At 38.4% G+C, this 13552-nt stretch overlaps 1 protein-coding gene across 7 annotated transcripts in view; it reads left to right on the top strand.

The window, feature by feature from the left end:
* The window catches only part of LOC121526194 (CAP-Gly domain-containing linker protein 4-like), a 74253-nt gene that overhangs the window by 26504 nt on the left and 34197 nt on the right, over nt 1-13552 (top strand). For all 7 annotated transcript variants that reach the window (XM_041812639.1, XM_041812638.1, XM_041812635.1 and 4 more), the window contains one exon: nt 4295-4543. In XM_041812639.1, coding sequence (XP_041668573.1) covers nt 4295-4543 — 249 coding nt within the window. The remainder of the gene's footprint in view (nt 1-4294; nt 4544-13552) is intronic.

The following is a 13552-nucleotide window of genomic DNA, read 5'->3' as shown; positions in this document are numbered from 1 at the left end:
GATTTACTGCTTCAACTGGCTCTATACACTTGATGCATCTTTTATGATGCATTTCTGATGCTGATATTTAATGTTCCACTTGTAATTCTCTTTACAAGAACCAAAAGTTTTGTGGGAGCAGTAGGCCACTGACATGGGTATTAAAGTCACAAAAGTGGGGTTTCTCTTTTTATTTTATGTGAAAGTGTACTGCAAAATGTGCCATCACAGGGAAACCTAACAGGCCAGGGGCACATATTTATGTTAAAAAAGCCTGAAAAAGTGTATTTTTCATATGTTACCTTTAAATGATGAAATACTGGGATCCTCCCCTTCCTAAATTGTGTCACTTCTATTTGAAAAATAGTATTTTCTGGCAGAAGAGTTGAATACAAAATACCAGAGCCAAGAAAGTCAGTTTTTTTTTATGAGTAAGTTGGAAGGTATTTTATTTAAGGTTTCTCTATTCTGGCCCAGCAGAGATCAATAACAACTAACTCTGACTTTAAGTAGTGGAAATTTCTCCAAGGATTGAAAAATAAAACTTGTTACTGGCCTTTTAAGCTATTTATATACATCTTTTGGCTTAATAGCCCAAGTAACCAAGCATACTTTGCTCTAGGAGCAAGTTTCTGTCTTAGATTTCTCACTTTTTACACTGTCGGGGTGAACTGAGTCTCTTTTATAAGTCTGCAATGGTTTGTGCTGCATTTCTGTTTGGAAACTGAGCTTTTCACTCAGGTTTGTTTGTGGTATCATGAACTTCATGCTAAGTGTTATAGACAACTTGGATTTTGTTTTTCTTTGATAAAATCTTTTAGTTTAACCTTCAATAAGTTCAGCCATCATCTCAAAAAAAGTTAACTTTTACTTTTAAAACCGCTTCGTGACTTTAAATTGAATAGGATGAACTCTCCTATTCATAAACATTTTACTGATTTGCAGAGGACAAATCACAGTTTGGGCTAAATACCTTTTTAGAAATAGATTAAAATGTATCAAGTTTTATAACACTCATAAGTCAATGCTACAGAACAAAACAGTGTTGTTCAGCACAGTCATTGACCTATACAGCTACATAGTACCAATTGGAACATGGGAAATTCTTCACCACAGTGTGAATGAAAAATTTGCTTTGAAATTTTTACATCGATAGGAATCTTTGCATGTTATTTTTTAATGTTCCCTTTTGACTGGCAACTTAGTGAAATTGAAACATCTTTCAGTATGCTAGGAATTCCTCCAATGCAGTGTCAAAGAACGAGCATGGGAAAAAATGACCCTTCAATATGCTTAAATCCTTAAGCAGTTTGGGCCTTGTACCAATCCCTGTCCATTTTGATCCAGTCTGATTAAAAGTGGGCCAATCACAGATGTTCAACCAATATTTGGTGCTGAACATGCACTAACCATTGTGGTGTAAATTGGAGCCAATGCAGAAGTACCAAGTGTCTCAAATGAGTATCCATTTTAGGCAATTGCAAAAGCTCTAAAAGTCATCTACGCCAACAGGCTTGCGGGGATAATTTCAAAATAAAAAAAGTAGCTTGAAGCATTAATTTAGATCAATATTTTGACGTTCCATCGATCTGATTGGGTCATTAATCAACCAATCGATGTATTGATATACATGGATGAATTATTACACCTCTATTAATCGCAATTAAAAGCATTTTCTTATCACATTTTTAAAATTGAACTATTTTGCATTTTAACAGTTTCTGTCATTTTTGGTTTTTCTACTGTCTTAAACTAGGGGTAATTGACTTCCTGTTTCCATACAGGCCTATTTTTACCGGTAGGTCGAAGGTTTCAACATGAATGACACTGAAACTGAAATAAGAAAACATTAAAGAGGTTCAAATGACTTTGACTTTGCCACTGAGCTGCATCAATGAGACTACAGGGATAGGCTGACATGCCTGAACCAAAGTGTACTGATAGAGACAATGAAGCATGCGATTAATCGCGATTTTAAAAATGCATTGATTGGGTATCTTGATTAACCACGATTAACTCGATTAATCTCAACAGGGCTACTTAGTTTATTATAATTTTTTAAATAGGAATATGACAAATGTAATTTTTTTTTCATGGGATTAAAACAAAACATTGATCAAAGATTTTGAGTTGGTGCCTGGCTGCTTTTCAGTGGCTGCTATGGCTGCAGCTCAGCACATTTATGGGGCTTAGTGTGTGACAGTTTTAAGAATGACTCATTGTCTGAATTTTGCATTTTATATCCTCAGAGCATAAACATGAAATGCTCCAAAAAACATCTTAAAGTGATAATTGCTCTGTAGAATACAAAATCAATGTAAAGCATAAATGGAGTGATACATGAACGGACGTGTTATTGAAATGGCTCATCTTTTGTTGACTTGTCAGATGTAAACAAAAGCAGAAGGGATGGGTTATGTTAATTACCAAGCTTTTTGGTATGCCAGCCCACATCTAAATAACAGCACTATACACCAGCATCATCCAATATATAATATAAACCTCCCAAAATTAAAACTCTAGAATATTTCCAGGAACGGGAGCACGGCAAACATAAACACACACACACACACCCCTAAGCAGAACACATAATCTAAAGGAGACAACAAAAGTACAACTGCATCTATCAGTGTCAAATGATGTGTCCTTATTCCAGTTCAGAACTCTCTGCAATCGCTGCTTTTCTTCTCTGGTTTCCTCGTAATATAGATATATTCAGAAAATACTGAGCACATTATAGAGAAGATTTCAAATTCGAGCTTCGATTATAAATGGGATTATTTCCACGAGACATGGTCATTCAATGAAGAAGCACCATAGTTTGTTATAAATATAATCTCGATTTTTAATCATAAAGGGGTCAGAAGTAACTTGTAAATGGACACAGACAATGATGTTAGTGTCACACCTGCCTGCTGCACCCTGAACCAGAAAAGGAGAGCTGCAGACTGAAATCACTTCCAGTAGCATGCATGTAAATAGATGCATGGGAATCAATTCATTATAATGTCTTAAACATTTTTTGTTGATGACTGAGGTCCAGACCTTGTGGACATTACCGTCTCCCTAGGTAAAACAAAACAATCAAAATAAGACTCCGCTATTTAAATTTTTGCTTGTGATTTTGCTATTCTGACAGGTTAAGCCTTGTGTGGAGGGGTGGAGATGCTTGTTAATAACTTGGTAAAACAATGAAATAGCAGAAAAATATTGGCTGTGAAAATTAAAACAACAGGGTTAGATCTACCTGTGCCCCACTGTGGTACATAGTCATACAATGAAGATTGTGAGCTGACTGTCTCTTGTCTCTCACCTGCATACTCTCAGAAAGCTGTCTACTGAGATTGCCAAAACAGTTTTCAAACTTTGTGCAGATAGTGCAGTGTTCCTTGTCAGAACAGTCATTTCAAGGCTCCCTACAGCCTCAGAGCCCTCCATACCTTGAATGATAAACATCAACATTCACAATTCTAGGTCTGACTGCCATCAAGAACCAATGAGTACAAGCAGAATAGGTAGTGTCACCAATTTGTTGGGAGAATCTTGACTGTGAAATCATTACGGTCTGGCTCAGTGTGTACAGATGGATTCTCAAGATGAAAACTCATTTTTAACCATCCTCATGTCTGTTTAAGATTTAAAAATAATCTTGGTTGTAGCCAGCCTTACCCTTTCACACCACATTCACTCCACAGCACACACAATCAAAGCTGCTTTGTTGAGCAGTCATCAGTACTAGCTTACTCCATTTATATGCATCCACATTCACACGCAAATGACATTACAATGGGAGCAAATGAAGGTTGGTGTGTTCAAACTCCTCCACCTATTTTACTAATTTTAGGTAAGATAATCCTCTTAATGTTTACATTTGGGCAGCTATGGTTCAGTGGTAGAGATGGCTGACTCTTTTTCAGACAGTCAGAGGTTCGATCCTCAGACACTGTAGTCCCATGGTGCCGTGTCCTTGGGTAAGACACTTAATCTCAAATTGCTGCCACTACTGCCTCAGTGGTGTGTGAATGCTTATGAGTGGGATTAATTCATACTGATGGCTCTAAGCAGCCTCCACCATCAGCGTGGGTAAGTTTGATCTGTATATAAAGTGCTTTGAGTGTTCAGATGACTTGAAAACTATGATAAAAGCTCAAGACTGCTGACCTTTATAATAAGAAATGAATGAAAGAAAGACAACATGAGTCATGAGAAACTCATAACCTCTTGCAGATGCAGTTAAGCAGATCACCACATCTTTTTGATGAAAACAATCAACTTTGTACTGAGCACACTCTTTTTTCCACATCTCCTCCTCCAGAATGAAAAAGGTCAGTGCCCTGCAGACGTGGTGCCAGACCCTCTCGACATGCCCTTGGAGATGGCTGATGCAGCCGCTGTGGCTAAAGAGCTTCGGACTTTGCTGAGACAGGCTTTACCCAGACCCAGCTCCCCTCTGCCCCTCACACTGCAGGCCCAGACCATCCCTGCCCTCTCCGACAAGGCCAGGATTCAGCTAGCCACCATGGGAATCCGGCTAGGCGACCGCGTGGTGATTGCGGGACAGAAGGTGTGTGGTAGGTCAGAAGGCAAGAGAAACTAAAAACATCCTTATAGACATACTACATAATTTGATAAAATGATTCTGAGAGGGAGTAATTGAGTGCAGCTTTTTAAGAAATCTGTAGTCAGAAAAATCTTAGCTTAGCCCTTTGTTTTGTCAGCTGAATATGAGTCAGGGCTGCATTGAAACCTTTTCTAATTTCAAAAGACCAAAAGAAATAGTGCAACTCCCATTTCTGTGAATGGCTGCTTGACACAGCTTGCTTAACTTGTTTGAACTTTTAAAATTTGGTTTAGGAAATGGGGTAGGACCCTGAACCCCTAAACAATCCAGCTCTGCCTTTTGGTAGATTGCATGACTTTATGGCTGTAATTAAAATAAAGCACGTTAAAATTTACCAACTAAAGATGTTTTCACATGTGCACTTCTACGAAAATGTCCAAAGAATTTCAGGAGGTTCTGAAATAATTCTGATCTGTCCTTAAGGATCTGGGTTTGGGTCTCTGTGATGTGAATAGAATGACATGGAAATAAAGTGATGGTTTGCTACAAGATGCTATAAGAATGAATGAGAATATTTGCCTTTATAACAGTACCAAATGTTGTTTAATTGAACCTCAGCATAAGTAAAATAGAGGAGAGGGGTAGGGCTAACAGCCTCAAGTCGATTGGTCGATTAAATTGGTCGATGACCTCATGTTCAACCAAACTCCAATTGGTCAAACAATTGCATGTGTTACTTTAATTGGAAGAATCCATTTTTTGCAGGGGTGAGAAGGGAGATGTCATGTGTTTTTATTTTTCAGTTATCTAGTGTTACAAAATATAATTTACAAAAAAAAAAAAATGAATATAACTATTCAAATATAATTTACTCATGTCTTTAAGGGTGATTAATTACAGGTTAAATACCTAGAAAGTCAAAACAACGTCACTGGGAGCCTCCCACCTTAGAGGAGAGCAAAGCCCGTGAAGCACGTTTAAGCAGTTTCCCGTTAATTGACATCATGTCAAAAAAAGTCAGCGGTATGGCAACATTTTGTTAAAAAGGATTATTAATTATTACAACATAAGGTGGTTATACTGCAAAAATCGTAAGATTTTTAAGTTCATTTTGGGTTCATTTTGAATTTAATTACCACCTAAATGCACGGACTACATTGTCAGTGATAAGTTTGATGTAGAATTAACATGAAGGTTTTTTTTGGGGGGGGGGGGGGGTCCATCCTACAACCAATCAATTAATTGATGATCTGGTGTGATTTTAGTTGACCAAGTTTTTCTTTGGTTGACTACAGCCCTAGAGAGGGACATATGAACAGAAAGTAAAGCAGCGGTCTGATGATGTGCACAGAGATTGCAATTGTCCCTCTATTTATGACAATTATTACTTGCACCAAGTGCAGGAGATAGCTCTCACACCCCACTCCCACTGACCCACGGTGGTTATATCTTCCTTCATTCTCATGTTAGCTCAGAGCCACCAACTCTCACGCAAATGACGCTTTCCACACGCACTCATGCCACACCTACCATTCCTCACGCATTTCTAGAAATTCAGCCAAGCACCCGCCCTAGCTACCTCTGATTGGCTGAATTACAGGAAGACAGCCTGTTCTTGTCAAATCAGATCCCCCATGGGGAGGAGTTGCGCATGTCAGCTAGCTTACGAGGGTGAAGTCAGAGCTGCCAACTCTCACGCAATCGGCGTGAGAGTCACGCAATTGATGAAGTCTCACTCCAAGGGTTTCTCACAAGTTGGCAGCCCTGGTTAGCTCACTTGGGCTCCATGTAAAAAAACAAACACTGGGGGCTGGCAGATAAAACATCAAAAAGTAAGAGTAAAAACTGAACTGTTTGCATTCACGTGAAAACTTAGTGAGTTAGTTAATTAGTTAGTTTATTCCCCTCTGGGAAATTCACTTTCACAGATTCTGTATGCATTACAAGAACGATCACAAGACACAAAAACACATAGCATTCACATCCAGCAATGATTCCAAATAAATGAGGACAGTCTTCAAGAGTTTTTCAGGATTTTGATGCAACATTGATAACATTATAAGTATAATGTGTCTTTTGTTGGTTATGCAAGCTTAAAAAATGGCAGAACTCTGAAAAACAGACTTGCTCCAATTTTTTTTTGTATCTGGATGTTTAGTTGAAAGTTTTACTGTGCTGAAGTTCAGCATAGCCCTGTCTTTGGAAGAAAAAGCTTTGACTATAAACCGTAAACACAAAGCTCAGCTGTTGTTGTTTAGCTGTCGTTTCTCAGAGTTTTAGGAAAAGGTGTGACCTTCATTTCAGTAATATTGTGTGTTTGCTGCTCTTTTAGATTAAAGAGATTGGGAGGGACAACCTTGGACAACAACTCTTTGTTTTGAAAGAGAGAGCTGAACAAAACCTCTAGATACACATGGCAAACATTTGCACTATGATGAGCTCTCTTTTCTTGTGAATATGAGGCAATTATAGATTTTTGTGCTCCATTTGTATCAGTGTGTGTAAAAACATCAATTTAAAGTGGTCATTACAATACAAGTGCCCAAAAACACATCATACACTATCCGCCTCTATCCACATTAAGTGAGTGCCATGCAGCTGTGCTGTGCTTAACTCTTATCGAAGACTTGAGCTTTGTTAATTTTTCTAAAATTATTTCAGCCCTCAACCAAGAAAGGTATTTTTTCAGTTGCTAAGCAACGTCCTATTGGCATTCGGCCAGCATTCAGCGTTATGTCTGACACTTCATTCTAGTATATCAACAAAAAATTTACGTGAGCAAGTTCAAGGTTACCAAACTTTTGTCTCTGTTATCTTGTTACGATCATAGAAGTTTAAAAATGTTCATAATGTTCCTCTTCATCCTCGTTTCTGTGTGATGTGTTCATCAGACCTCTCTCAATACATGGAGTGTGTTGCTGATCCTGTTGAATCAGCTGTGCTACAGGGAAAATGAGAGTATGTCTACAGATGACATGTTTGTAAATAAAATATAAAATATAATCTTAGGGATTCACAGCAGAGGCCAAAAAGCTTGTAATTCTGGTCAAAGTCTCTTTACCAGTCCTGATGTAATTACTGGACATGTTTTAAGTGTCTTTTGACCCATGCCGTTATTTCATTTTATTTAAAATAAAATAATTGTAATTATACACTACAGTAAGCTCCAGACAAGGGTAGACGAGATGCTGAAAGTCATAAAATGCAAAGATTGCAGGGACATTTTGAAATGTCAATTAATTCCCTTGCACTGAATATCACTGCTGCCCTGAGTTTGATTTGTCTGGTTATGATTCAAACATTTTAACAGCATTTCATATCAAACATCTGTGCATGTTAACAGTGTGTCACATCCTAATGAATGCCTCTACAGTTCCAGAAATATTTAAGCTAACAGAAGCTTTTGGATAGACCTGGACCCTCTTTATACTTTTATGATTATTTTTAAAATCTGACTTCATTAGGCTCAAATACAAGATGCTGCGTATCTTCTGTATGGTATTATTTTTCTCCTTGTCTAATAATGATAATAATTGTGATAATAATAATAGTATCCTTTTTCTCATCGTCTATCAAGTATCATCAATAATACAAACAAAACAAAAACATCTGACACTGACACATTTGCTTTTACCTTAGTTTACCACTGCAGTGCATACAACAGGCTGGTACGTTACTTGCATTAAGTTTCTGATTGTTTTTATATGCAACCAACAGCTGAGAGATGATTGTCAATCATGATGTAGTGAGATAAACAGGAAGTCAGAGCAGCAATTGCATGAAAAAAATCAATAAACATTATCACTTTACTAGCTATTTCAAGGATCTGCGTGCACCTATTAAGCACCCTCTTCCTCTCACTGTGACTTTGTACCGGTGTTTAGCAGCAGCAGGTTTATTTCACTGTGAGTGTGCCTCACAAGAAACGGCATGCGCATGCACACAGGGTGATGTCACGGTGATTTAAACAGGCGACAGAGGATCAGCTGTTTCTTTACTAGCTGTCACACAAACTATTTGAGGGTGTCAAACAATTGCCGGGACAGTGTTCACTTCATGGGAGCTACTGCTGCCTCAACACAACCCCTAAATCTCACAAGATATTTTTTACCTCCATAAGAAATCTTGTGACATTTTAGTCTTGTGAGATCTCGTCACATCCCTACTGCTCACTGTGACTGGTAGACATGCTGGTGTTGTCATATGATTACAGAAGTGTTTCTTCAGCTTTTGCTTTAAGTCTTCTTCTCTTGATTGCAGAAACCTTCCTTTCAGCGCATCAAAACATCTATGGATGTGGGCAAAGCAATTCATCCAAAAACCAATTTATTTTGCTCAGTTGCTTCTTTTTATTCAAAGACACTTTTCATATGGCTCCTTGACCTTACTACAGAGCCACATTGAGGTGGTGTAAGCCATGTGTAATCCTTTGAACAGCTGCAGTGAGTCTTGGCCCCATAGGACAAAATAAATGTACAGTTTTTTTTTACTGTGGTTTTACAGTACAGCCCAGCTTTGAGAATTTGCTGCATAGGGCTTCTGTTGCAAACTGAAATGGAAATCACAGAAACATCTTTGACTTAATGTGTTCAGTTTCTACAACACTGGCAATTTTCCAATGACTGATGTGAAAATTTAGTCATCAGAGTGACAGCATGGGACCAGCTCACCATGAGTTTGCCTGGAGAGCCAACAAAGCAAAAAGAGACGATCCCTGTTGTGAAATTGCCTCAGAATCACTGGAGTCCTCTGTTGCAATTGTTACAATATCTTTGACATCCTGTCTCTCCTTACCTGCAGCTGACTTTGCACATATTCATTTCCTGTTACTACTGCAACCACACAAAAAGACTTGTGAACTTAAACCAGAAAAAGTTTCTGTTTATCTTGAAGACACAGTTTGACATATTATTGTGCTAGTTTTAATTAAATGTAACTACTGTTGCCATAACCCTAACCATGCCTGCATCACTATTTTTACACTATGACAGATGAGCTAAATACAGTGTTAGACGATGACTTCTTAATTATATCTGTTAAAGAAAGGAGAAACAGAAGAAAAATGATGTCATCGAAATGACCTCCATCACAGCAGAAACTAATAAACACCAGTTAAAGCTGTGTTCTTCTTCAGCCAGTTTACTGTAGTATGACTAAAGGCAAATGAAAAATACCAAACTATAACAGTTGTAGTTAAATTAAGCTTCTTAATCTTAAGATTAATGTTCTTACTTCTTGGGGATCTTTAAAACTGTGATTCAAAGAACCTCTCAGTGTGCCCTTGTTTTTTGTCTTGGTCTGCTCTATTTGGGCTCTTTAAATTCTTAACTTGTAAAGAAAAATCACTGAAAATGGGGGGAGGTAATTGAATTTTGAGTAGGGGTGTGACAATATTTCGGGGCATGAGAACTCACAAGACTAAAATGTCAAATTTTTTCTTGTCAAGGGGAAAAATGTCTCTCAGAATATCAAGTCTGCATACATGATTCATACATACATCCATAAGAGTCTGGTCACACTCCTAATTTCAAGGCTTGAATAAAGTTTTGAAATAAGTGACCAGTCATCAACCTGCACTATAGTTAAGATTGTTCTCCGTGATTTCTGCTTCTGAAATTTTCGATTAACCCTTAGTCAAGCCCCTATCCTCCTAGTTAGTGTTACTAGCTTAGACATTCTCTTGTTGTCGGGCTCCTTTCTATTTGAAGCATTTTAGAATACATCTTGATTTGACTAGCTTTAGCACAGGGTTAGCACTGTTGCCTCACAGCAAGAAGGTTCCTGGTTTGCTTCCCAGTCAGGGCCTTTCTGTGTGGAGTTTGCATGTTCTCCCTGTGCATGTGTTGGCTTTCTCAGGGTACTCTGGCTTCCTTCCGCCATCAAAAACATGCTCTTTCGGTTAATTGATGACTCTAAATTGGCCATAGGTTTAATTGTGAGTGTGCCTGGTTGTTTGTCTCTCTGTGTCAGCTCTGCGATTGACTGGCAACCAGTCATTGGTGTACCTCACCTCTTGCCCAATGACAGCTGGGATAGGCTGGTTGGATGGATGGATGTTTGATTCTTTTATGATTTTGGGTTCTGTAAAAGATTAAAGCCAAATACACAAAAGGTTGGATTGCACTATTTTTAAAAACTTGTTAAATGTTTTAAATTATTACCCATGTCTGATGCTACTTATGTTTACTAATGTTGGCTGTCCTCCTGCAGCACGTCAACAAAGTTTTTTTTTGCCTGTTTTGCAAAAAGAGGTTAACCCTAAGAAACCCCAAAGGATTGCTGACAACCCCATGTGGTAGTGCATGCATAAGATGGATCTCTGTGGAGTAATTTTTTTTAGAAGCCTACCTTTTATCAAATCTCTACATGGCTCCTGGCATTTATATCCCCTCCAGAACCTTTTTAAACTAGAAACATGGTGTTTATTCAGAGCTTTGATAATACAATCCACATAGCTAAATCCATGATAATATGACCATTTACTATGTTTTATGCAATGAAAAACTTAGCAGTGTTATTAGCCCTGCATTTTAACACTGGAAGTAAAAGAAAACTTCCTGTTAACCTGTCACCAAATCACAATGCTGTAATTTCTTCTGCTGTTGTCTTGGCCATAGCGACCAATCAGGGCTACAAGAGACAAGATGCCAATTTGGAAAGGAAATAAGAAAATAACCCTCTATGGCCCAAATAACGAAAGAGGACATTTGCACTTCTTATATGGGATTCATTTGCATTTTACCCACTGGAATACCACACATGCGCGACATGTGGATTGGTTTAATGGAGATAAATGATGGTGATATTTTCTGTTGGGCGTTTGTTATAAAGTGATTATTTTTTCACCTGATAGAGGATGGCTGTAGGGAGTAAATGCAGAGGTAAGAAGGCTTGTTCATTGTTGATCTGGCTGTGATCTGTATAAAGTTCTCTGAAACTTGATCTTGTTTTTGATACATGCATTTGACATCTGCAGCACACATATTCTGATAGCCCAGGTTGTCCTGAAAAGGTAATAATGAAGTAAATAAATGAATGTCACAATTTCGCAGACACCTTGAAAAAACTCGGCCCTGGCAATAGTCGTCTAATATTAGGTAGCACTGCTACAGTTGCTATGAGACTAAGGTCGCATATGGAGCAAAAAAAAAGGGTCTATTATGTGTGGAGAAAGCTCTTGGAGTCCCTCTATGCTACAGCTCTGGAAAATTTAACTGGAGCCACCTCTGATCTTGTCACTTTACAATGACATCGCCTCCCTTTTTTTTTACTAGTAATTTAAATTCCCTTCATGATTGCACCCTTATTCCCACACGTTCGCTGAGTTAGAATTGGGTACAGCTCCTGTACAATGGCTTTGTGGAGCGCTTTGATTTTATGACCCCTGTGGCACAAAAGAAATTGTAATCTTTTCTAAATAACTTCACTTAAATGACAGAGATCCTGACAAATGGCTCTCATTAGTTCAGGGAGTGTGTTTTGTTCTCCCAGGGCTAAGGAGTTTATGTATTTGAATGGGCTTTTTAAATTGTACAGTTCCATTGCATACAAGAGCGAATGGTTGATGTTAACCACCCTTTTTATTCTTTCAAGTGGGATTTCTGAAAGAAGACTGAATAACTAATTCTTTGCTGGTTAAGAGATACAGTGCTGTGAAAAAGCATTTGTCCCCTTTCTGAATCCTGAATTTATCACACTTAAATGTTTCGGATCATCAAACCAATTTTAATATCTCACAAAAACAACTCAAGTAAATACAAAATGCAATTTCTAAATAATGATTTTATTTATTAAGGGAAAAAATCCAAACCTATCTGGAAGTATGTGAAAAAGTAATTTCCCCCTGAAGCCTCAGCGGTGATAACTGAAGTCAGGTGTTTGTGATAACTGGTGATGAGTCTTTCACATCACTGTGGAGGAATTTTGGCCCACTCTTCTTTGAAGAATTTTTTTTTTTTTAACTAGTAGAGGGTTTTCGAGCATGCACGGCCTGTTTAAGGTCACTCCACAGCATCTCAATTGGCCACTCCAAAACCTTTTTTAGCCAATCAGAGGTGGACTTGCTGGTATATTTTGGGTCGTTGTCCTGCTGCATAACCCAAGACCACTTGAGCTTGAGGTCACAAACTGATGGCCAGACATTTTGCCTTCAGGATTTTCTGGTAGACAGCAGAATTCATGGTTCCATCAATCACAGCAAGTGGTCCAGGTCCTGAAGCAGCAAAGCAGCCCCAGACCATCACACTGCCACCGCTATGTTTGACTGTTGGTATGATGTTTTTTTTATCAAATGCTGTGTTATTTTTACTCCAGATGTAACAGGCCGCACACCTTCAAAAAAGTTCAACTTTTGTCTTGTCAGTCCACAGAATATTTCTCCAAAAGTCTTGGAGATCATCAAGTTGTTTTTTGACAAATGTGAGACGAGACTTTGTGCTCTTTTTTTTGTCAGCTTTGGTTTTGGCTTGGAACTCTCCCATAGATGCCATTTTTGTCCAGTGTCATTCTTATGGTTCAGTCATGAACTCTGACCTTAACTGAGGCCAATGAGGCCTGCAGTTCTTCGGATGTGGTTCTGGGTTCTTTTGTGACCTCCTGGATGAGTCGTCGTTGCACTCTTGGAGTCATTTTGGTTGGCCGACCGCTCCTGGGCAGGTTCACCACTGTTTCCAGTTTTCTCCATTTGTGGATAATGGCTCTGACTGATTCGCTGGAGTTCCAAAGCCTTGGAAATGATTTTGTAACCTTTTTCCAGACTGATAGATTTCAATCACTTTGTTTTTCATTTGTTCTTGAATTTCTTTGGATCGTGGCATGATGCGTTTCTTTTTGAGACCTTGTAGTCTACTTCACGTTGTCTGACAGCTTCTATTTAAGTGATTTCTTGATTCAACAAATCAGGTGTTAATCAGGCCTGGGTGTGGCCAGTGAAATTGAACTCAGCTCTCCAAGAACTGTGGTTGAATACAGTTAACTCATGATTAACCAAGGGGCGGGACTTACTTTTTCACA

This window comes from Cheilinus undulatus, linkage group 18 (genome assembly GCF_018320785.1).
Source record: "Cheilinus undulatus linkage group 18, ASM1832078v1, whole genome shotgun sequence".
In the NCBI taxonomy this organism is placed as follows: domain Eukaryota; kingdom Metazoa; phylum Chordata; class Actinopteri; order Labriformes; family Labridae; genus Cheilinus; species Cheilinus undulatus.
The sequence above is the reverse complement of the archived record's forward strand: the minus strand, read 5'-3'. Positions and strand labels throughout refer to the sequence as shown.